At 38.3% G+C, this 25,529-nt stretch overlaps 1 protein-coding gene across 1 annotated transcript in view; it reads right to left on the reverse strand.

Annotated features, from left to right (window-relative positions):
• LOC127577584 (cleavage and polyadenylation specificity factor subunit 6-like) overlaps window positions 1-25,529 on the reverse strand; it is a 54,055-nt gene that overhangs the window by 9,582 nt on the left and 18,944 nt on the right. Inside the window, exons 3-5 of the mRNA XM_052028825.1 lie at window positions 23,799-23,902; window positions 15,700-15,845; window positions 2,552-3,086 (exon numbers count right to left, since the gene is read on the reverse strand). Of these exons, the coding sequence (XP_051884785.1) occupies window positions 2,552-3,086; window positions 15,700-15,845; window positions 23,799-23,902 (785 nt within the window). The remainder of the gene's footprint in view (window positions 1-2,551; window positions 3,087-15,699; window positions 15,846-23,798; window positions 23,903-25,529) is intronic.

Consider the following 25,529-nt stretch of genomic DNA (forward strand, 5'->3'; position numbering starts at 1 on the left):
GCAAAGACTGCAGTGGTGCTGCTTCCTCGAAAGTCTCATCACCTATGCTTCCAATTTCCATCCCGTTTTCACTTTCACTTGGTCCACCTCTGACTCTTTCCTTCCCTTCCTCCATTTCAGGGAATAGCTTAGTGACCAGTATCCACTATGATTAGGGATGCACACAGCTACCCTAACCACACCTCTCCCAATCCTGTTTGCTGCAAGGATTCCACTCTATTCTCCCAATTCCTGTCTCCATTGCATCTGCTTGTTTGATGAAAGCTTCCAAACCAGTGCTTCCAATATGCCTTCCCTTTTCCTCAACCATAGGTTCCTCTCCACCATAACATCTGATCCATTTTCTGCATTTCTGCTCCCACACAGATCAAGGATAGGGTTTCCATTGTTTTCATTTTCCACCTCACCAACTTTCACATTCAACAAATCAAAATCTGCAATTTCAGATACCTCCTACATGTCACCACCAGATACCACACCGTCTCTCAACCAGCGCCACCTGTATCTATATTACTTTGTATTTATATTTACTTACGAGATAGGAGATGGCCATTTCACTTCATCAAGTCTATGCTGGTTCACAGAGCAATCACTTTCCCCAACTAATTTACCCTGTAAGCTAGTCTCCCCATATTTTGATCATAGGAAGATATGGAAATATGGGGGTCTGTATTTCTTCCCGTATAGAATTAGTTCTGAGCAGACTCAAGGGGGAAACCTCTACTGTTATAGAGTCATAGAGTTATACAGCACAAAAAGTGGGCCCTTCAACCCACAACATTCATGCCAACCTTTTTGCTCACCTACACTAATCCCATTTGCCCCCATTAGGCCCATATCTTTCATGCCTTGCCTGTTCAAGTCCATGTCTAAATGTTTCTTAAACGTAGTGATTGTATCTGATTCTACCAGCACCTCCTGCTGCGAGTTGCAGTTATCAACCATTCTGTATTAAAAACTTTCCCCTCAAATCCCCTTTAAAACTGCTTCCTCTCACCTTAAACCCATGCCCTCTTGTTTTTAATACCCCTCCCATGGGAAAAATCCATCCTATCTTTGCCTCTTATAATTTTACATACCTCTTGCAGGTCGCTGTTCAGTGTCCTTCGCTCCAGGGAAAACAAGTCCAGCCTATCTAATCTCTCCCTATAACCAAAGTCCTCCAATCCAGGCAACATCCTAGTGAATCTTCTCTGCACTTTCTCCAGCACAACTGCATTTTTCCCATAGTGTGGCAACCAAAACTGCACACAATGGTGTGATGACCAGACCTGAACACAGTTAATGCCTTTTTACCAGAATAGGGACAGGTGACTTTGAAAGGATAAGCCAAATTCCCTAAGGTTTAATATTCCTGTCAATATAAAACACAAGGGAAACTGTGGACAACCTTGCTACACATTAGGTAGATTAGGCTTCATTCCCAATATCTTAAGTATAGGACTTATCATCTGATTTTTGCTCTTTATATTCAGTTGGACTTGCCTGTCAACTTTTGTGATTCATGCACTAGAACACCTAGATCCCTCTGAACTTCATTCACTTTCAGTCCCACTCCATTTAGATAATAATCTGCCTTTTGATTTCTCTCAACCAAGTTCATGACCTCACACTTCCCCACATTAAACTCCATTTGCCAGTAAAATAACCCACAATTTTCTATATTTTGCTAGATAACAGAATACTGAATTTACAGGTGGTAACCTAATTTTCACAACATTCAGTAAGGATGTTTCGTTCCATCAAAAATATTAAATTGTATGTGTTGCAAAGATGCTGGCTAACCAACTTCTCTCCACTCAGCTACATATCACTTTACCCACAAAATAAAGGGCACAGCTTCATTATCGGGAGAGGTTTATTTTGTTAAGTTTAGCCCCGCAGTCATTCACCTAATATTGTTAATATTATTTACACATTTCCAGTAAGCTTGACCCATTAATATAGTTTCCACAAATACAAACTAAGACATATCAGTCAGCTACATAAAAAGGTATTTTTTGCAATATTTCTTTATAAGAAAAGATTAGCTCCTGAATATATTTTTGTACTGAAAATGACAGCACTATATGATGTCCTTTGTAATTCTTGATGTCCCAAAGAACTTGATGTTCAATTAGGTACTTTTGAAGTGTACTCACTCTTGGTGCAGACATGAACATGGCACAACTACAACACAGTGGGATTCCTACATACACTAACCCACTGACATCAATTTAATGCAGTTTGGAGTCTAAATATTAGACTATGTAATACTTAACATTAGTTTGGAGTCTAAATATTCCAGGGAGATTTTGCCCTTTTCATCTACCACGAGCAAATTATAAACTAGAACATGTAAATAGGGAATTAAAAGCACACTCAGTAATGTCATCAACTGCAAAAGTTAGTCTTGCAAGTTTTTCCCCAACCAAACAACCTAATAACTGTCACTGGATAGAAATTAGAAGCAGCAACCCATGTTCTTGGTTGATATCAGTTCAGTACACTTATTCAAAGAGAGAACATTGATCATGAAGCTCAAGTACAGATGCCTTAAAATTGCTCCTACCTTCCACGCTTGAATTCCTCTCTGTTGAACTGAGTCGGTGGTGGCCTTCCAAAGGCATCTGATGGTGGCGGTGGGGGGCCTCTATTATCAACTGGTGGAGGCAAGCCAGCATTTGGTGGTATAAAGAATGCTGGGTTGATGTGGGGCGCAGGTGGAACAGCACCTGGAGGAGGCACTATTAGGTGGGGAGGGAGTCCAGGTGGCAATGGAGGTACAATAGATCCTGGATGGCCATGTCGAGCTAAGAATGAGCCTGGTGGGGGCAGAGGCCCAGGCTGCATCTGAAGTGGTGGTCCATATCCAGAGTTAAGAGGAAGTGGCATATGAGGGGGAAGGAGGCCTGGGGGTGGAATTCCATGTGGAATATCACCATATGGATTCCGCCCAGACATCTGGAAGGAAGGTGGTAACTTATCCCTCCTGGGGGGAGCAGCTGCATTTTCAGCTGGTGAAGGCCCTCTCCGGGGCAATGGGGAATCACGGTGGTCTGGAGAATTTATTGAGTCATGTGACTGGCTTCTCTGAGGATTCTGTCCTGCGAAAACATTTATAACACAAAGTCAGCATTCGATTTTGGTAAATATGCTCCAAAATGCGAGACCTTTTGCACGATAGAAAAGAATATTTAACTTATGACACAATGCCCGATAGTAAGCAGCAATTCAGATCTTCTACTTTCAAAACAGTACCACTTTTGCCTAACACTTGGTGCTAAATTGAAACTAACCACTGAATGTGGTTGCACAATTATCTCTTGAGATTTAGGTACAGTTTGCTCAAAAGACAGTCTTCTCAGACTATGCTGATTGCAAGCTCCAGTCACAGGGAGAAAATAGAGAGTATGCCTCTGATCCCACCTTTCCACAAAGCACATTTGGGACTCAACTTCAGGTGAAATGGGAAGACTGCTTGCTTTTCTCTGTAATTAACGGCTTGGCAACAGAAGTCAATTGAAAATCACAGTTCCCTCCAATTTCATTACTATCTCATAGTTTGAAAAGGAGAAAGGACATCTTTATGAAATACTACAAAATAATAAGATTAATAATAGATGTGGAGGAGAGGGCCTGATTATTTCTAGAAGTCCCAATTCCAGAAACAACCTGCATCAGGATCGGAAGAATTCCAGTGAAGGAAACAGAAAATATCGCCTTTTGGTTATTGAATCTTCTTTATTTTCACTGCCTAAGTTTATTCACTGTTCTACAATATGAAAGGACAAATATTTTAGGTCTTATCCTTCCTCACAACCACCTTCTGTCATGCTAATAAGGCTGCTGTGTGATAGCGGGGGTTTTGAATTTTATTTTAGCTTTCAAAGTTAACTTTAAAAACTTGTAGCTGCTTAAAATCCTCCAAATGATAACGGAAGAGAAACGTGCTAAGTGACAGAATAAATGTTTGTTGCTATGATTTGCTGATATTCAATATCCCAGAAGAATCTGCTTTTAGTTCTACATTTTTCACTGTTCCCATTTCCTGTCTCCTAAAAACACTGAATCCTTACCAACTATTGTTCCATATATCCCAAGCATTCTCATGTCTTGTCAAAGGAACCATATATCAGCCTAAAGAGTAGGTACTTTAATTATTCAGTTTAAGAAATTAAAATCAAGCCTTTAACATACATATGCCCAAATCTAATGTGGATTCTGGGGTCTCCAGAGTTACTTTCTCTTTCAGACATACAAGTCAACAGCAGCACCTTTACCATGCTAAATTCGGCAAGGTCAAAACAGACTAAATGTTTCTTGGTCTCCATTTATCAACTACTCACCAGATACGTATGTATACTGAGTACTTAAAGGAGACGAAAACACATTATATACTATCCACTTCCTCCTCGGCAAGTGGAATTCTTTTATGTCCACTGAGTTTGTTAATTGTTGTAAAAACAGTAAATTCTAGAAATTTTCAGCAGGTCCAGCAGCATCTCCAGAGAAACAGAAGTAACGTTTGGCGGACATTAACTCTGTTTCTCTCTCCAAAAATTCAGCCTGATCATAGTTTTCCCAGTATTTCCCTTTTTATTTCAAATTTCCAGCATCTGTACTCTTTTGTCTTCCTTCATTGTTCTACAAGTTACCAAGAAACCAGCTTTCCATTTACTTTATTAATCGATCAACAAAGCAATTGGTTTATGGTTTCATGAAAAAAAATTTAAAGGATTGTAGAATTCACTTCACAGAATGCTGACAAAAACACCATGCATGATGTTTCCATAAGCTATTATCCCTGAGGACCATTAATTCAATAGCATATAAGAACTTGTTACTTCAAAACTTAACTCAATGATAAAGTCATTTTCCAAAATGGAAGGAGCTTCAAGTAGTTGTGCTTTCTTTAGTTCAATATTCATTTGGATTTGTATCTAACAAACCACAAAGAATTATTTGAGGAAGTAACAGGGAATGTCTATTGGTTATAGTGAATATGACCTTTTAGAAGACATTTGATATGGTTCCACATAAGAAACTGTTAGCTACAATAAAGCTCATGGCAAATTATTGACCTTAAAAGATGGAAATTGGGTTGATTGAGAATGTACTCAAATTAGTGTCCCCCAGGATTTGTGCTGGGGCTTGAATTGTTTTTTAATGACTTACATAAAATAACAGTGAACCAGATATACAAGTTTGCCAATGGTGCAAAGGTGGGTGGCAAAGTAAGTAGTGCAAACAGGAGCATGAATTACAGAGACATTAATAGGCTAACTGAAATGACAAAATGTGGCAGATGGATATCTATGGAGTTAAATGTTAAGTCCAAAAAAAATCTGAATATCTTTTAAGTTGTGAAATCTAGGAAGGTACAGATCCAGAGATTTAGGGATTCACACATAGAGGATATAATGAGGAAGAAGTTCTGTTGCAGCTAAACAGAGTCCTTGGTTAGATCACATTTGCAATGCTGTGATACTGTGTAGCGTTCCAGGCCCTGGACTGTAGAAAAGATAAATTGGCTATAGAACAGAATTCATCAATACGTTACTAAACTGAGACTATATTCCCAGGACTATAGATTTTTTAAGGAGTGACTGATTGAAGTTATTAGGATTTTGAAAGGTGGACGAGAGAAACAACTTCTGCTGAAGTCCAGGACAAGGTGATGCAACAAAATCAGCAGAAATTAAGATATACTTCCACACACAAAATGTCTTGAAAAAGTATGGAACCTTCTCCCATAAAGAACAGTTGCTGCTAATTCAATTAACAATTTTAACAGCCAAAGATATGAAGTGAGGATAGGTAAATAGAGTTAATATTATAGATCATCCACTATCTCACTGAATGGTAGAATGGATTCAAGGAGCTGAATGTATGCTCTTCATCCTTTGTTCTCAAGATTAGTTTGAAGGTAAAGTGATGTTTGATTTACCTGTTGACTGTCAATACAACACTCATTTTGGTATTTTTAGCTTTTAGTGCAGTACAACATCAGTGTCAATAAGAGTGAAGGAGAATGCAAGTTAATATCAGGAAGCAAAAGCATGTGTAGTGGGGAGCCAGCATGGGCACAGCCCTCCTTCCTCAACAATCATCAAGCTTGTTAAGGACATGCATATTATATACACGTATTATGACATTTCCACCCCAACGGCAATCAAATTTAAATTTCTGCACATGCCCTCTCATAAGGTAGCAAGTGACGCCAAGCTGCAAAACTTCAAAATCCATGATAATTTTAACAAAGACCACTGCTTTGAGTCCTAGTTACTGTACAATGACTCTTGATTTTGAGGCGGTGAAAATGCAGTCTTTGCTCATTTTATTTGCACCTGAAGTACTCACATCAGTACAACACAGGTATTTTTGAGCAGACACCAAATACAGCACATTGACAATATGATGATTTGTCACTGTGGACAACAGCAGAACTGATAACAGCAGCATAGACAATTAAGCACCACAGATTAACCCATTGCCACTGCTGATGTCACCTGAAGAAATTAACCTGTAATTTCCTCCTATTTATCTTCACAGCTGGAAATAAGTTTTAATAAATAAATGAAACAATGTTCCTTCAAAAGGAAATTGGTTCAGCATATGAGGAAAGATAACTTGCAGAGCTATGGGGCAAGAGCAGGGAAATGAGACTGGGTTGTTCCACAAAGAGCTGGCAGAGACAAAGTGAGGTGAATGGCCTTCTTCTGTGCAGTTCTAACTAAAGAAAATCAATATATGATAGAATAAATTCCAAATGCACTGAGCTTAATAGACAAAGTTCTTTTCTCACTCCAGACTTTTCTGCTGGTTCATCATTACAGAAGTACAAAGTCAAATACAACAATTTCTTTTTAAAAATTAAAAAAGTCACAAATGCTTCAGGAACTTCATATAAAATACTAAAACAAAGCTGCATCATTTGCTTCTTACTGCTGAAGATAAGGTGATTATGAATATCATGTTACATTCACAGGACACACCACAGTGTTAAGCACAGAGCAAATTTCCTGAAAGCACAATGTTGAAGCTCTTGACAAAAATAGTTTCTAAAATTATCTCCATCTTCCAGAACTCTTAAATCATGCCTCCATTATCTTACCTAAGGATATTCAGATAGCATGGTACCACTTGCAGGGAGTAACCCAGTACTAGTTGATACTCTGCTGTGGGATAGGTATCACAATTCAATTACAAGATCAAGAAGCGGGGCAGATGTGCAGAGAACTTGCAAGTTAATACTTTGGGGCAAGCTGCATCAGCTCGCTACACAAAGAATCATTTATATTAGACCTTCAACAATCATAGGTGCTTCCCCTGAAGTCTATTTCTCCTAAGAATCATTGTAAGGAATAGAATCATTTCTACACAGAATGTAACAGAATCTGAAAGTTTGGGAAGTGGCATCAGAACACAATACAGAGGCTACTGAAAGGTGAAGTAAGATCAACATAGCTTTATGATTTTCCTAAAAGAAAATACAAAGATTTTAAAGCAGCAAAAATCAAAAAAGAGGGAGATGTATTTAAGTATTCTCTTACATTTGTGTTTATTCTCCCTGCCTCACCCTCTATTTGAATACATGTGAGCTAGACTCTCCATTTAGATAAGAGAGGCTCTTTTTTAAAATGTAGAAAAGGGTTCTGAAAACGTCTAGGGCAAAACAGTTTTGTCACCAATCATGATGCACGCAGTGCTTGGAGAATCGGGACAAGGATTTGACCTCTGCTAACTTACATTCTTAATCCTACTGCTGTAAGACAAGGGAATACTGAACAGGCAATGCCCTGTAATCAAAGGAAGAACTTTGGAGTCAGGTTTATTATCACCCTCCTCTTATAATATCTTTGTGACTCAAAAGTCATCAGAACACTTGCTCAAAATGGACTCTAACAAGAGCCAGTGATAGGAAATATGGCACCATAGGGGATTCTGGACAATGACCAAAAGCCACTGTCATCAGGTTCTAACTGAAACAATGACAACATCCCTTGTTCCTTAAACAGCCTTCCAGCCCCCAAGTAAATCCCCCTGAGTGGCAATAATCTGACTCACCTTTAAACATTTGTCCATAGTTCAATAATGAATTGGAAACAATTAAGGAAAAATATTATCTGCATTGTAAAATTAACAATGACATAACTCATCACTATTTTTTCTCTCACATTAGTTTTTAAGCCACCCACCTGACATAAAAAAGGTTTAGTTATAGAGATGATAAGGATTTTTAAAAAAAAAATCAGTCCATTATAACACCATCAGTGAAATTCTCTTTAGAAGAAAATATCGATCACTTAAAGGATTTGTTGCAATTTCTATATCTGTTGTACTAGTGAAATTTATAAGCCATCCATTTAACTTGAAGATTGCAAGTTATTTTGAAAACAACATTAAATTTTGTTCAAGTTCAGCCATTTCCTGCAGCTGAACCAAATTGTTCATGTGGAAATAAAGGGAGGAACTAACTTCCATGATTGTAGGGATACTTTCTATTAGGGAGGTGGTACATTCATTGATACTTCAACCAAATGAACTGAGGCAATAAAAATTCACTGTTAACTCACGTTCCTCCATAAGCTTCACTATGGAAAACCAACTGGAAGGTTCTAAAACCATGCTGGAAACATTCCTTCCCCCATCATTAAAGAAAATCACATTACTAAAAACATTAGGAGAAATGAGAGTAATCAACTGTTTGGACATTTGCAACTGTCCCACTGTAACAAAGTTAATTCCATTTGCTTGTGTATGGTTATCTTTGTGGCAATACGAATGGACACTATTTAGAAGTGTGTGGAGGCAATATGGACCAAAAAGTCCCCAGATTGACTGCTCGTCTCTATTGAGTTATTAAAGCTTACCCCGGCTATGAGATATATAATAGCATAACATGTAGTGTTATTAGATAAGAAATTGGGGATGGGGGAGAATGTTGCAATCAGCCAGGATTCCTATCACTGACCCTATTTTAAGAGCAATTAGCTGTGTATTCATCTCTGTAAGAGCACTGATTGAAAACTAGATTAGGCCCAGCTGTGAAAATCTGCAGCCTAAGAGCCCAATGATACTCACCACAATGATTCACACAAGAGTGGCCAAAAAAAGAAGTGACATTTTAATGAAGGGTGAGCAAAGCTGATAAAGCAAAAGACTCTTGTTGCAAGGGTAGATTGGTAGCTTGAGAAGATATTTAAAATAGTTGTTGATTAAAAATTTCCTTTTAATAACACTTTGTACTGGAAGAATTTTAAATTTGAATATCGTAAAGACACAACAAACCTTAATACACCAAAGACACAAGGAAATATAGATAATGCATTCAAAACTTGAGTGATGTGAACATGATTTGCATTTCCAGTGATTTAAAGATACAGAAATTGGTTTCAATTGCTTTTTGTGTCAATTTAATTTTTCTCTGTTTTTCAGGTATGGAATCCACCTTTCCCTCCCTGTAATTATGCCTTTTTGTTCCGCAATTAGTCTTCTTAATCCATGTTTCCTTTGTCTCTTTTATTCTCATCCTTTGTTTCATTCTTTCTTGGTCTCCCTTCTTTGTGTATGTTTGTAGGTCATAGGCAAGTTTGATTCTTACTCAGTGTTAAAAATCACTTTAAAAGGTGGATTGGCAGAATGTTACTCTTGAAACAGCAGATTTCCATGCACCTCACCAGTAATGACAAGTAAAACATTCTTTTTGGTAGGAAAGATCCTCCAGCCTGATTTCATGAGTGACAGAACTTCCTATCTAATCAGGTGGGTTCACTTTCCTTCCATAGCTCTCTTTCTGATTCTGATTTATTTTCACAAATCTTTTCAGCCCTAACCACAGGAATAACATGTAACCCACCATCAGTACATGTTAATCAGACTTGTATCAGACTTGATACAGCCTGGTGAATGTCACTTCAAGGAAATGTCATGATCAACTTTCAAATATCTAGGTACATTAATTTAGAAATTCCTTCTACTTGCATCCATGCAATATAGATGAAGGACATAAAAATATTTTCTGATTTTCACTCTAAAGCTATTTTCATTCCAAGAGCAATCAAAATAGAGTGATGTCTGACCAAATCTTAATACCATTTTCACGCAAGATGAATCTTCTGACACCTTTCTGTACTCAAATGCAGGATGCAGGTAAAAGCCTCAAACCTGTGCTTATTTCTATTCTATCTTAAATATAGTCTCTATTGGAGCCAGTTATTATAACTTTTCTATTTTCTCCCTTGCAAACTACAAATGCACCAATTTTAATTATATTTCCTTTTCCTGGGTTTTTAGTGCTGAAATCAGAATGTAATTGCACTAAGTCCTCTTTAGAAACTTACATTTTAATTGCAAATAAGCCTTTAAAGTGCATGTTTAGCAACAACTACATTTAGATTTGATTGAATACTGGGAATGTATGCAGAAGTAATTGTAACTGAAAAATAGTTTTTGAGAAGTGATTGGGAAACTACTGAAATGGCTAGAGATGCAAGGGGATTTTTTGTTAATTCCTGAGTGCAGTGACAGCTGAAGGCTCTGCCAAAGTTCATGAAGTAGACAGGATGCAGAAACCAACACAAAAGAGCAGAGTTGAAAAACCACAAGGAATGAGTATCATGCAAGTCTAAGCAAAGGATTCATAAATGTGAAGAAGGATTTTTAATCAATTTGTTAGAAATGGCATGCCAGTGGGCAAGGATGACAAGAAAACCATTCAATTTATTTACCTTATATGTAAGATATGAACACTGAAACCAGATAAGTTGTCATATGAAATAAAAATCAGGAGGTCATCATTTGAAAGATCAAACCTGGCAACGACAAAGGCATTGGTTGAAGGTTTTGACATTAAAGAAAGAATTCTGGCCAGCAGCTGCTGAATGGGAAGCCATCTTGGTGCTGGATCAGATGTGGAGGTTTGAAACTTAACCCAAAATCAAATAAAACAGTGAGATCCATCTTTGGATTTAACTCGGGCAAACACAGGAAGATTTGGGGGCCTGAACGGGATGTTTGATGGGAGCGGAAGAGGGTGTTGCACATAAAGACCATCCATAATTTAATGTCAGATAGCACAGCAACTATAACAATGCAGGTGGTGAAACTGGGTATCATTAGTCTACATATTAAATTTGATTGCTTTTAAGAAGTATGCAGCTAAGAAACATTGGAATCTTTGTGGAACCTTCTGTTTATAACAGGGAGGTGATGCTTTAAAAACTGAATGGCTGATAGATGGTATATGAGCCCAGCATGTCTAAGAGATCTCGATCAGATGGCAAAAATCTGCCAGTGCCTTTGTTGAAAGATTTATCCATGGCAACAGCAAAAAAAAAGACAAATTGCAAGGTCAAAATCCAACATTACTCTGTTCAGTAAACACTAAATAGAAATTTAGTCAGAAACAAAAATAGAGAATCCTTGATTTAAATGTTGACTATTATGTCTGAAAACATGAGATAGGAAAATGTCTGCAGAAAATTTAACATACAGAATGCCAAGCCTAATGATTTCTACGAAGCCGTTGGCAAGGCACCCATTCATCTAATTAACAAGCTCTTCTAAATTAGATTAAGAAGTTATAGTTCACTTTCATTCATTTAATTCTTCTACCATTGTGTTAAACTCTTGATGAGGATAAAGGATAGACCTGACTGGCAAGCTCCATGTTGAATTCCAAATTGAGGCTCAGTTGATTTAGCTCCATTGAAGCAGTAGGGGCACCATCAATCGTATGCATGTCAGCTGAGATACAGTGATGCTCAAGGCATCTCAGTAACCCAATCACTGGGCTCCACAGGAGGATCCCATCAAATTTCTTAAGTAATCAAACTTTAGTCTGTAGGTAATTACCATAAGCATTTTCTGCACTTACTAATATGTTATTTATGTATCCATTAGTCAATAACAAAAGAACAGGTTTTCCTTTTGGGCATCTGCCCCTGTTTTTGGAAAAGTAGGATATGGATTCCTAAATAGTTATTTGTGGAAGATTCCCCAACACAAAAAATGACAACTTGTGGTCTCGTCCCTAGCATGACGGATGGCTACTTGAATTAAATGGCTAAAAGGGGTTGATGTCCATGGAACTGAATGTTTATGATGAGTCAGTTCATTTAAGACAGCAGGAGAACAATGAGCACTGAAATTGGCAAAAACTCCATTTTAATCAATAGCCCCTCAGAGAATGGGTAAAACTGGTAGACTTCTAAATAAGAGCACTTTTCAGACTGAAATAATCCATTACTTTTGTGATTCAAAACATTATTGAGTCACAGGGCATTTTCTATTTACAATAGCTTTGCAAATTATTTCTTCCACTCTACCAATTCAACTGTTTTCACACATTATTCAAAAACAAGTTTCTAGAATGAACGGGGTTGGGCAGTTCAAGATCTTGAGTCAGATACACAATTGCATGGTCTTTATTGTTATACTAGGTTATAAAGGCTTGAAAATTCCCAGGTTCAAAAACTTTATTAGTTAACTAACCTAAGCTGGGGCTGAAATTTGAACAACATGATAAAAGCATTCTAGGAAAGGGCCATATTCTCTGGACTTGTATTAGGAATTAGTAAGGTGTTTGGATGCTCAAAGGAATTGAACCCAGGAAGTAGTAGAAGATTCGCAAGAGGCAACAAAAGGATATGTAGAGAAAGAAGGAGACAAAAAGACTATGAGGAGCTAGGCAGGAAATGATGTAGAATGGGGGCAATGTAAAATGTGTGTGAAGGAGCAGAAAATGGTGGGGGAAAGGTATGGGAAGTGCGGTGTGTGGGTAGGGAAGCAGCAAGAAATGAGGTGTGCTGGCAAGGGCAGAAGGAGGATGAGGGAAAAGGGGATGCAGGAAAGCTAATAGGGTGAATGAGAGAAGAGAGGAGGTAAGCGAGATGATAAGGGTGTCATGGAGCAACATATGGAAGATGATGATGAGGGGGAAGAGAGAGGTGGGACAGAAGAGGAAGGTCAGTGTGGGCTGAAATGGGAAAGAATTGGTAAAGGAAGACTGAGAAAAAATTCTGAATTGAGAGGGGCTAAAAAAGAGATGGGGTGTAAAGTGGAAATAGGGAATGACAGATAAAAGTGGCTGAGAGAAGGAAGGAATGGGAAAGGGGGAGGAAGGGTCCAGGAAAGAAGGAAGGGAACAGGGATGCAGTGAGGCAGCAGAAAGGATGAGAAAAGCAGGAGGTAAAATGAGAAAGAAAAGTTGGATGGGAGGAAGAAAGGCTGAAGGAATCAGAAAAGAAGGCAAGAATGAAAAGGGAAAGGAGGCAAGGAATTGATAAACGTCCAATGGGCAAGTTCCATTATTCAAATTTCCTACAAGGAGCAACAGTCAAGAACAGATCAGTAACAAGATCAGTCAGGTCAACAAGTCCCCAATACAAAAATGTAGTCCTTATTTTCAGGAAACAAAGGACCAAATGAGTATTCAATACCAAAGGAATATCCAATACTAAAAGAGAACAGAATCCAACTGCATCTCAGACAGGTACCTTTCTGCTTCCTAGCACAATTAAAGAAGTCACAAGCATCTCACGATGCCAGGACGTGTTGGGATAGGATCAAACTCATCAACAAAAATAACAAAGACTGTCAGTTTAATGGTTAGCCAACAATCTTGCCCATACTTTTTCTAATGTCAGGATGTTTCAAGTCTATGATACAAAATTTTAGAAGTTTTATTTCTACTGATTTTATGCAGACAGTGTTGTCAACTTACCAGAATTTCCAGAACTACAGACAGAACATTGCAAAGTAAAATCAAAGAGAATATCTTTTATGACATTATGTATCATCAGGCCTCATAATAGATTTGTGTGATCAACGTGTTTTATTTTAGAGATACAACAGTTATCACACCCGTGTACAAACATAGTCTAAAAGCCAAGTTTGTTATTGGTGCGAGGGGTAAAAATACTAAATTTTGCTCAGTACTCCAAAACTGAGAGACTGAGCCTGACAGTGTGAGGGAGCTGAATTAGCACAATGACAAATATTGTCAGGAGGTTCACTTAAGTAACTCTGTAAAAGGTAACTGGGCATGGAACAGACCCTAGTCATTAACAGGACAAAAGCCCATGTTACAGGTAACAACCAAGGATGAAAAATATAGGAATCAAGAAATAGCAATGTCAAGCCTGGAACGTAAAAACCTGTAGCCTTCATGTAGAAAGAGAGACTGAAGGAGTTAAGTAGTTCTACATTTCTGAAGTACTGGTAAAGAACAAGTTAGAATTGGAGACCACCATGCAACGTGCTTGGATTTACACACAATTAAGATGCAGTGAGAGAGAATATGCAGGCTGGGGCATGGTAGCTTAGAGGAGCAAAAGGGAAGTTCAGAGGAGCACCAATTCTAGTTTCATTGATAAATTAGATGAAAATAAATTAACTGCATGCTAATTAAGTCTCCTCACACCATTGGACTCAGTAACTCTTCCCAGCTGATTCCCATTGCCAACAACACTAGTCATTCAAAAATATTAAACTTGTACAGAAACTATAAATAGAAAAGTAATGTGATTTATAAATAAGTGGGAGATCAGTGTTGATCTTGACCCTTTAAGAAATTATATTCACAAAGTAGTATCTTTCAAAGTGTGTTTGAAAGACTAAAGCTAATCCTGCCCCAAGCATTTGGAACATGGGAAACATTGAAATGGAGTGGACTAATAAAACCATTGGACTGAGAAGCAGTTCTAAAGCCTGTGGTTGATGCACAGAATTTCAAATTCAGCATGTTTTATAGTGGTGCAAAAGATATTTCCAGCATTTGGGGATAAAGATATTCTCAACCCTTAAAGGGTAGAGAAATAATGCACAACATGCAAGACATTACTCGTTGATCAGTTTGAAGTCTCAACATTTGCCATAATGAAGAGCTGTTGATCTTCCCCACTCAAATGCACAGCACAGATAGACCTCAGTGCAGTGAATTGCATGAACACAAGATTTTATTGCAACATCAACATGCAGGAGATCATGGACTCTGGGAACACTGATGGCAAAGGCCAACAAGGGCACAACACAACAAGAAATCTTTTGAAAGAATATAGGATATTTCGCTTTCCTTCCATGATATTTTCAAAAAGATTCATTTAAAAGCACGTTTACAGTTCACAAATATGAAAATAGAAACATTTGTCATATTAAACTGTTGAACAGGCGCCAGTGAAAACAATAGCAAGTCCAAGATTTGATACTCCCAATCCTAAATTTAACAATCCAATTGTATAGGGTATCCCACAACTGGAGAACTTCTCTTAATTTACCGAGAAGCATTCAAATCTTCTGAATGCATTTCTTATTAGTAGAAATAAGTTCCTCAAAAGAATTTGGGCTTTGCTTTTCCATTATCCACTGCGTGTTTCAAAACAGTATGATTTTCCTGTCCTTGTTAAATTTAATATGACAAAGCCATAGAACTGAATTTAGTATCCATTAAAACTAGTTCAGTTCATTACCTATTGACAATACTTCAACTTAATATTTTGTGTGCTAAAGTAATCAAATGGAAACATATGCTACTGTATAAAGACAGTGATAGAATCAAGCATATTGGTAAGTGACCAGAGTAATTCCTGACATATCTGGATGAGAAAGAGTTATTCACAATTCCACTACAGCAGGTATTACTCTGTGTCATAAAAATACAGGTTTGTAAAGAGGTTAATGAAGATCTAATGTAGTGTAGAATTTCCAAAGATTTACTTTTCTTGGATTGTGCTTCAAACTGGTTGAGATTCTGTTTGTTGCAAGGCATGACCTCTGGTCTTTGTCCATGAAGTTCTCTTTGTGGAAGTAACTCCATGAGACGCCGGACAGAACTTTCAGATCCCAGATATACTTCAGCAAACCTGGCCAGAAAATAGAGGAGACAAAAACAAGATCTATTATTCATCACAAAAAAGTATTTCAGCAAGGGTTTCCAGATTTCTTCCAACTTTCAAAAGGACTGATGATTCTTAGTAGCCTTATTTCCTTGTCTAAAAGCCATTTCCCATGCACAGGGCCAGAAGGAACATCTGCCTATATTATATTTTTCAGCAGATGATACTGGTTCAAATGGTAACACCTGCTAATTTTCCCTTTGCCAAACAGATGCTTTTAATGTACTAAATGCAATTGCAAGATGACATTAGTCAGTTTAGCAAAAAAAAGGGCTCAAGCATGAACTGGGATGCATACCTGCCACCCAGTTTGTCTGTCTTTAAGTTTGTGCCATGTGCAGTTTTTAACCCAAAAAACAACTTCAGTACCATCAATGTGCAACTGTTCATGGAGTGGACAAGAGAGGATAAATGATAATCAGAAATTCTTGGCTTTGACTGCTATCCTGGAAATTACTGATAGAAAGTGCACAAAAACATCACAATCTTACTGTGGCATACAAACATCCTGTTAACATTCAAAAACCAAATTGGTTGAAAATGAACACTTAGACAATGCTTGGATTGTGTTAATTGTGTTATGGGTATAGAATGCATGTGTGAGAAGAGTTGAAGGTCAAAGAGTGTGTATGCGTGTCTGTCTGCAAATTATGTCATGGGGAGGCGGGGGGCAGTAGTGTGCAGGGTGTAAGAATAGAAGTGAAGTCTCCAGTTCATTTTTATTGCATTTTGTACATTCCTATGTTGTAATCCAGGAAGATGTGTCAGACTCCAAGTTTCTTAATTTTACATTCTTATCAGATGAAGTTCAGTTCTCTTCATGATGTGTTTCAGTTTGTACAAGTTGCCAGTAAATGAAAACACAAAATAGCTTGTACAGAAGTACACAGTAGCAGCCTTCATTTTAATCTCAGATACAGCAAAATTAAACTACCTCCTCCTACTTCATTCCTTCTCTTTTTGTTGCTACTTAGGACTCATTGTTAACCATTTCTGATACAGTTCTGTAAGTGCCAGATGATTGCTACTCCTTTAACAAGATTATTTAACTGTGAAGGCATTGCAGCGAAATCCAGTTTTGTCTTGTGGGATAGAATATTTCTAATGCCCAAGAGAAGACTGACCAGTTCACTCGAGATCTTATGCAGGCCATGGGTCTTCTTGGTCTGCATGGCTTTGTACTATGACGTTCACTGTTATTCATTTGGTCACTGTTAACCTTATTTTTTATTCCACAATTGAAACATCAACCCTTCTTTTATCTTAAGAGGTGCATGAATGATATTTCCTGTTTTTAATTTTATAAAGCATCTGTTTAATCACGAATTATCACAAGGAAAACATGAATACATTTACTGCTCTAAATTCTCAATAAAAAGTGTGCTTTGCATTTTGCTCAGTAACATGTTCACATTCACTGATGTCAACCCATAGGCTAATTCCAGTAATGGAAGAGCAATTTTTTTTCCAACAAAAAAGTTCAGATTTTCATTATTCATTCTTGAATTAACATACATTTTTCACTCCATGAGCCCATTTATTGCATCAGTGTAAAATCCCTTATCAATTCCTGAATAAGAAACAAACCAAAAATGCACATCTGTAAAGCTGGTCCTTAAACATCCAAAAGAAGATGTGGTCTGAACGCATGCACATGAGCCCAATTTATGTTGCTATTATGATAATGCAAATGAAATATACACCACATGGAAATGGCAGAGCAGACATTGACCTGAAGTAACAATGAAACAGGCTTTCAAAGGGCTAATCCCGACATATGCCACCCTTCGGAAACCTAGCAGTGGCACAGCAACTCTATTCCTTCCCAGAAGGTACCGACCTGTTTTTTTATAATTTAGTTTTTGTAATAATTTATAATTTTATTTACAGCGTGGTAACAGGCCCTTCCGGCCCAACGAGTCCGCGCCGCCCATTTTAATCCCCAAATTAACCTACCCGTACATCTTTAGAATGTGGGAGGAAACCGGAGCACCCAGCGGAAACCCACGCAGACACGGGAGAACGTACGAACTCCTTACAGACAGCGACGGGAAACGAACCCCGATCGCTGGCGCTGTAATAGCATTGCGCTAACTGCTACGTCTCTATGCCGCCACATTAATGATGCAGAGCAAGTTATGAATTTCCAGCCACTAACTGGAAATCACTACATCGGTGACTTCAGTTCAAGGACTTAAGTGGCAAGCTGGTAGCTCCTTTTCTTTTGAAATGGTAACCCATACCTTGATGTGCAAGGAAATGACTGCATGACTTCCTGGCTTTTGGCACAATTATCACACTGTTATTCCATTGGGTTATCACAAGATTGGCGCTAACAGAGCTTCTCTCCACTATGATACATTAAAGTGATTTGGTTTTAATTTTATTCAGTGCAAATAATTGCCCGAATCAGACATTATCCTCCTGACAAGATTAATAACATGTACGAAGCACTTATATTGCAGTAACAGACTCTCTCGTGCAATCACCAACTACAAACAACAAAAATATACTCAAGCTCTCAGCCTTCAATTTCTGCATAAATTCATAGCATTCATCGTAATCGGAAAACAAGCCAGTTTAGGATGACATAATTACACGTAAAGGGACAAGACATTCAACTGCAGAATTTCATTACATTTTACCAGCATGTGGTAAAATTCTTACTGAAAACTCAGGCATGTGTTCAAGCCCAATTAATGTTGCTACTATGTTAATGAAACTGAAATATGCACCATGCAAATGGCAGAGGCCCCAAATGCATGTGCGGGTCCTAATCTTAAAATAAATAACAGTGGAGCAGGCTTTTAAAGGGCTAATCCACATCTACGCCACCGTTGGGAAACCTAGCAGTGACAGCAACTTGACCCTTTCCCAGAAGGTGATGAGGTAGACCTCCTATAAGTATTTTGTTCTTTAACCTTGCAAGGCTCTGATTACCACCATTCCAGCCAGGTTGCCCATCTTCGAGGCATAAAGTCCCTTCAGTCACTGAAAGTATCTGGTAGCTCAATTGAAAGTCTGTTACGAATCACTAAGGTAGCAGTTCTCTTTGAAAACTGCAACTTTATGAACTTGCATCAAGAAAGGAGATCATGCAGCAGAATAATATGCAAAAGCCCAAGATTTCTGATTCTAATGGACAACATATTGCCTGTTCAAATATCACATCCTTGCATAGAGTGGGCTTGAGCCCACAATACTGCATCATGTTAAGAAGCAGAAGAATGGCTGGACCAGGATGTTCAGATTTTCAACTGTTAAACGGAACAAATTATGCTGCTGCTGTTATGTTCTGGTAACCAGAAGCAACAATCCAAATAAATTTCAGTGTACCAACTAGGACACAATACCCTGGCTCATTAAAATGGTTGTACTACATCTGACAAATAACAAAATTAAATAGTTGGACCAGGTTGAAACATTGTGGCCTCTTTCTGTTAGTGACACTAAAAGGATACTGAATTTAAAAAGGAGTAGATACCAATTTTCTTCTTGTAGTATAATGCCACAAATCACTGCAGCCTTTTGAACCATATCCAGATTACCATTCATAATCTGTAATTCAAATAGGCAAATTTTTAGCTGCATTGTGACTGGCTGTTCAAAACGCGATCACAGCTTTATTCAGTGACAACGCCATGCTGGGTAGCTATCAGAAGGAACTGCAATTGATTCTTCCTTTCGTCAGTATAAAGAATATGGACATTGTAAACTTGGGGTCTTTGTTGTGTGGGTCATAAAACTGAGCATAATGGAAGTCCATTTTCCACAAATTTAAAACCATGCACATTAATGGGAATGGAGTGGTTAAATTATTGAATTAGTAATCTGGAAGTTTAGACACATAATCCAGAATCAGTGTTCAAATCCTACTGTGCTACTTTATTATTACCTGAATATAATTTAATTACTGTTTTCTTATTTTCTTTATCAAGAATATACTTGTCAAATTGATTTCAAGTAACCAAATAATCTGGATTTTCTTTTTAGGAGAGGATATTCTACCATCAGATTGTTGTACAATTCTCTTTGGTAACTAACTGCCTGAAAGGAGGGAAATCCTTGCTCTTGAAGTCTCATGCTGCCAGAACCTTTTGCTTGAGATAATTTCTCTGTATCAGTGAGGATTCTAAAAGCCTCTATTAAACCCACCTTACAACACTGGCTGAACTGCTATTACAAAATATGGGAAGCTGGAAGAACTCAGCAAGTCAAGTAATATCTGAGATGCCAGAAGGTTTAAGTCAATGTTTCGAGACCTTCCAACAGGACTGAAAGGAAAGATTACCAGTGTATAGCAATATACAGTGGCATGCAAAAGTTTGGGCACCCCGGTCAAAATTTCTGTTACTGTGAATAGTTAAGTGAGGAGAAAATGAACTGATCTCCAAAAGTCATAAAGTTAAAGATGAAACATTCTTTTCAACATTTTAAGCAAGATTAATGTATTATTTTTGTTTTGTACAATTTTAGAGTGAAAAAAGGAAAGGAGCACCATGCAAAAGTTTGGGCACCCCAAGAGATTTGAGCTCTCAGATAACTTTTACCAAGGTCTCAGACCTTGATTAGCTTGTTAGGGCTATGGCTTGTCCACAGTCATCGTTAAGAAAGGCCAGGTGATGCAAATTTCAAAGCTTTATAAATACCCTGACTCCTCAAACCTTGTCCCAACAATCAGCAGCCATGGGATCCTCTAAGCAGCTGCCTAGCACTCTGAAAATTAAAATAAATGATGCCCACAAAGCAGGAGAAGGCTAATAAGAAGAGAGCAAAGCATTTTCAGGTAGCCATTTCCTCAGTGTGTAATGTAATTAAGAAATGGCAGTTAACAGGAATGGTGGAGGTCAAGTTGAGGTCTGGAAGACCAAGAAAACTTTCTGACAGAACTGCTCGTAAGATTGCTAGAAAGGCAAATCAAAACCCCTGTTTGACTGCAAAAGACCTTCAGGAAGATTTAGTAGACCCTGGAGTAGTGGTGCACTGTTCTACTATGCAGCGACACCTGCACAAATACAACCTTCATGGAAGAGTCATCAGAAGAAAACCTTTCCTGCATCCTCACCACAAAATTCAGCATCAGAAGTTTGCAAAGGATCATCTAATCAAGCCTGATACATTTTGGAAACCTGTGGACTGATGAAGTTAAAATATAACTTTTTGGCTGCAATGAGCAAAGGTATGTTTGGAGAAAAAAGGGTGCAGAATTTCATGAGAAGAACACCTCTCTAACTGTTAAGCACGGGGGTGGATCGATCATGCTTTGGGCTTGCGTTGCAGCCAGTGGCATGGGGAACATTTCACTGGTAGAGGGAAGAATGAATTCAATTAAATACCAGCAAATTCTGGAAGCAAACTTATCACACCGTCTGTAAAAAAGCTGAAGATGAAAAGGGGATGGCTTCTACAGCAGGATAACGATCCTAAACACACCTCAAAATCCATAATGGGCTACCTCAAGAGGCAGAAGCTGAAGGTTTTGCCATAGCCCTCACAGTCCCCCAAGCTAAACGTCATGGAAAATCTGCGGATAGACCTCAAAAGAGCAGTGCCTGCAAGACGGCCCAAGAATCTCACAGAACTAGAAGCCTTTTGCAAGGAAGAATGGGTGAAAAACCCCAAACAAGAATTGAAAGACTCTTAGCTGGTTACAGAAAGCATTTACAAGCTGTGATACTTGCCAAAGGAGGTATTACTAAGTACTGACCATGCAGGGTGCCCAAACTTTTGCTTCGGGCCCTTTTCCTTTTTTGAAACTGTAAAAGGTGGAAATAAAAAAGTAATCTTGCTTAAAATATTAAAGAAATGTGTCATCTTTAACTTTATGCCTTTTGGAAATCAGGTCATCTTTTACTCACTTAGCTATTCACAGAAACAGAAATTTTGACTAGGGGTGCCCAAACTTTTGCATGCCACTGTATGGGTGGGGGGAGTGGTGGTTATGCTGGTAGGTTATCAGTGGAACCAGATGGGGAGGAGATGATGGACAGATAGAACCAGGTGGAGGAAGAGAGTGGAGAAGGTGACCAAAGGGAGAAGAAAATTAGATGGACAGGTGAGTGTGTGTGGGAGAACTCCAGGGGTGTGCGTTTGGCGTCACTGTAGCAATGGAGAAGGCCAAGGACAGACAGATCAGTGTGGGAGTGGGAAGGAAAGTTAAAATGACATGCAACCAGAAGCTTGAGCTTGCTGTTCTGGACAGAGCGCAGGTGCTCTGCAAATTGGTCATCTAGTCAATGCTTGGTTTCACAAAAGTAGAGTTCACTAGGCAATGTTGACAAGGTAACCATTTTTGGAGCATCTGCACTCTGTCTGCAACAGCCGTCAAGCTTTTAGCTGCATGTCATTTTCATTCTTGGTCCCACTCCCACACTGACCTGTCTGTCCTCAGCCTTCTCATTATGGAGAGGTCAAACGCAAATTCCTTATTTCACTCAGGTAGCCTACAATTCAATGGTATGAACAATGAATTCACCAGTTTTAGATAACCACACCCCTAGGATTCTCCTCTCAAAAACATTCACCTGTGCATCTAGTTTTCATCTCCATTTGTTTATCTTCCCCATCCCCTACCCTCACCGAATTCCACCTGCTCATCACCCCCTTCCCATCTGGTTCCACCTATCATCTACCAACCTCTATACCAACATGCCTTCTCCCCATACTGCTTGTCCTTCCCCCTCGTAGAGGGAACCTTTCTTCTTCCCTCAGTTGTAATGTAGTATTTCAACCTGAAATGTTGACTTATACCCTTTGCTTCCACAGATGCTACTTGACTCGCTGAGTTCTTCCAGCGTTGTTTTTGTTCCAGATTCCAGCAGCTGCGTTCTCTTTTGTCTTCATACTATGGCTGAACTGTTATTGGCTTCCCAGTCAAAGGAGTGAAATTCAAAATCAAAACAATCAAGCCCACCTTCTTCCTTGAAGTACCTGTCTTTAGTAGCATACTTTTCGAATAAAACAGCCTTCTTTCTTTCAAGTATCGCCCTTTGCTCTGGATACTCATTAATAATTCCCTTTTTTGTAATGTGAGACCACAGATAAACAGAGATATGCAACTTCATCATCATCTCAGACCTCGAAATCACACGTACATCAAAGGTTTTATCTGCTTTCAAAAGTAATTCCAAACATAAAACTACATTTTTAAAGGCCTATCCACCACAGCCCTACATTTCTTTTCTGTTGTTGCTACAAACAAATTCTTCCTTCTTCCTAACTTTCTCTGCTCAAGACACATGTCAAAAAAGTAATTAAATTACAATGAAGTGTTTTGGGATTACCACGACTGCATTCTAACCAATTTCTTAATCTCTTTCAATCTTCTATCTCAGTTGTACCGGTGTTAAACTCAATAAGAATAAAATTAATAATAATGAATAATATTGAAGTTAAATCATAATTCCTCATTCACAGACATTTTTACATATTTAAATCTGTAATTCCTTTCCTCGTTTGGGTAACTCAAAGGTTGTCACACAAGGATGACTTGGCGTTCAGTAGAGTAATATATAGACTAAGATTTGATTTCCAATTAACATTTGCAGCATTTATTTTTGCATCATCTGGTTTACAGATTTGCAATTTCAGAAGATAAATAAAAGCAATATAAGCTGCAGTTGACACCCTAATTCAATAAATATGCTCTGATTCCATTGCATACTGAAATTACAGCACTGAGTTCTGTGCCCAGAACTGTTGGACCTTGCCTAACATAAAATGTCTGCACTCCGTTTTTGAATTACAATAACCACTGTGATTCAAATATGGTTCACTCTTTTTTTGAAGCACTGAGATAGTTCTGAGATTTAATCAGATGCAACATAAATGAAAGACTCTTATTTTTAATACTTTATTATGAACTTGATATGGGTATTGACTGTATCTCATTAGGTCAGTTAAATTTTCATGTGCACTTACCCTTTTGATTGCCCATTGGCACGGTTTTCAGAGAACCTGATTTCCAATAGATCCTGTACACCAACTGAATGGACAGCATCTGCCACATCCTGATCAGTTGTCCACTGAATTAAATAAAACACAAGGTTAGAAAGACACTAGTAAAGAATAATAAAAGGATAAGATTTTTCTCAGTAGTTTCTAAAGCCAGAACTAGTGCCATTTTTTTTCCTTGAGACTGTATTGACTGCAGCATTTGACAAGTAACTCATTTGTTTATTCACAACCTCTGGATCAAAGAAAAGTTATGGATCCACCATGGATCCAAGCAATGCCCATCTCTTTGTGGGTTACACAAATAGTCCTTCTAACATTTACTCCATTTTCCTCTCTGCACAGATGCTGCCTGATTTGCCAAGTATTCATTTTTCCTGTTTTCATTCTTTCCTTCTATTTATCTCTTCCAGACAGATCAGTTGAGATGAGTAAGCCTTCACCTCCTTCTCTCAGCACCACTTGCCATACAGCTTTTCTTATCTCCACCCTGTAGCTATGTTCTCTCCAGCTTCTCCTTCTCTGATTAAGGCATCTTTGATTTCACTTAGTTCTGCTGAAACATCATTGTTGTGAAACATTAACTCTGCTCCTCTTACCACTGGTGCTGCCTGACCTGCTGAATATCTCCAGCATTTTCTGTTTTACTATTGAAAGGCAGGCTTCATGAACCTTGTGCTCCGCTCTTCATAAACCTTGTGCTCCAATTTCTTAAGTCCCCTTTCCCAAACACCCATTTACAATGACCAGAACTCAATAGGTTATGCAAGAAGAACCAATGCTTTGTGCACTGGTTCTTCTGGAATATTCTCATTTACTTGCCCTAGTGCAGATGAACAATCCAAAGTGCCAGTTTCCACTTGCCTGCCTGCCAGACTGATCATTCAAAACAGATAAGTGGATTAAGGGAAAACTCCCATGCAATATTTCTTGCCTTTTTGTTTTTTCGCTCACTGTTCATATTCTCTCAGTTTGTCTTTTTTCTTCAGTTTCCAGCACAAATTTCACATTATTTGAACAATTTACCTTGAACATAAAGTTCCACATGATCCCAATACCATGCTTGCTGCCACCTCTGTCTCACTTCAAAACATGATGGTGACAAAGACACTTGCACAACTTTACAAGACATTAAACAGATACCTTGCCTCTCCATCCAGGGAACATAAAACGCTTTAGCACAATTCTGGAAGGCCAAAGAATTTCCTTAAAGGCCTGGTCAATGTTTAACTATTAAAACAAAATGATCTTGTCGTATACCTCGTTGCTATTTGTAGAACCTTACTATGTTTAAATTGGCTGATCATTTCCTAACATTACAACATTTCAAAAGGCAATTATTTGGCCAAAAAAGTGTTTGGAATGTTGAGATTATTTTTCCCCCCAAAAGAGGACATGAAGGACAGGGAAATTCTTGACAAACTGTTGCAAATGACTCAGGGCCCAAATACCCAGTAATACATTAACCAACACTAAACACTTCCACAATACTAGAGCACAGGTAGATTCCAGAGTGAATTTTGTTTTATAATTGGCAGGCATAACATCAGGTAAGCTTTTTTACATTGGTGAACTCAACAGCATCGTATTACTGATCTTCCTGACTGGCAGACCTCAGTCAGTTTGGATTGGTCATAACATTTCATCCACCCTGACTCTCAGCACTGGCACTTCCCAGGGATGCGTGCTCAGTCCCCT

Source organism: Pristis pectinata, chromosome 14, assembly GCF_009764475.1.
Source record: "Pristis pectinata isolate sPriPec2 chromosome 14, sPriPec2.1.pri, whole genome shotgun sequence".
NCBI classification, from domain to species: domain Eukaryota; kingdom Metazoa; phylum Chordata; class Chondrichthyes; order Rhinopristiformes; family Pristidae; genus Pristis; species Pristis pectinata.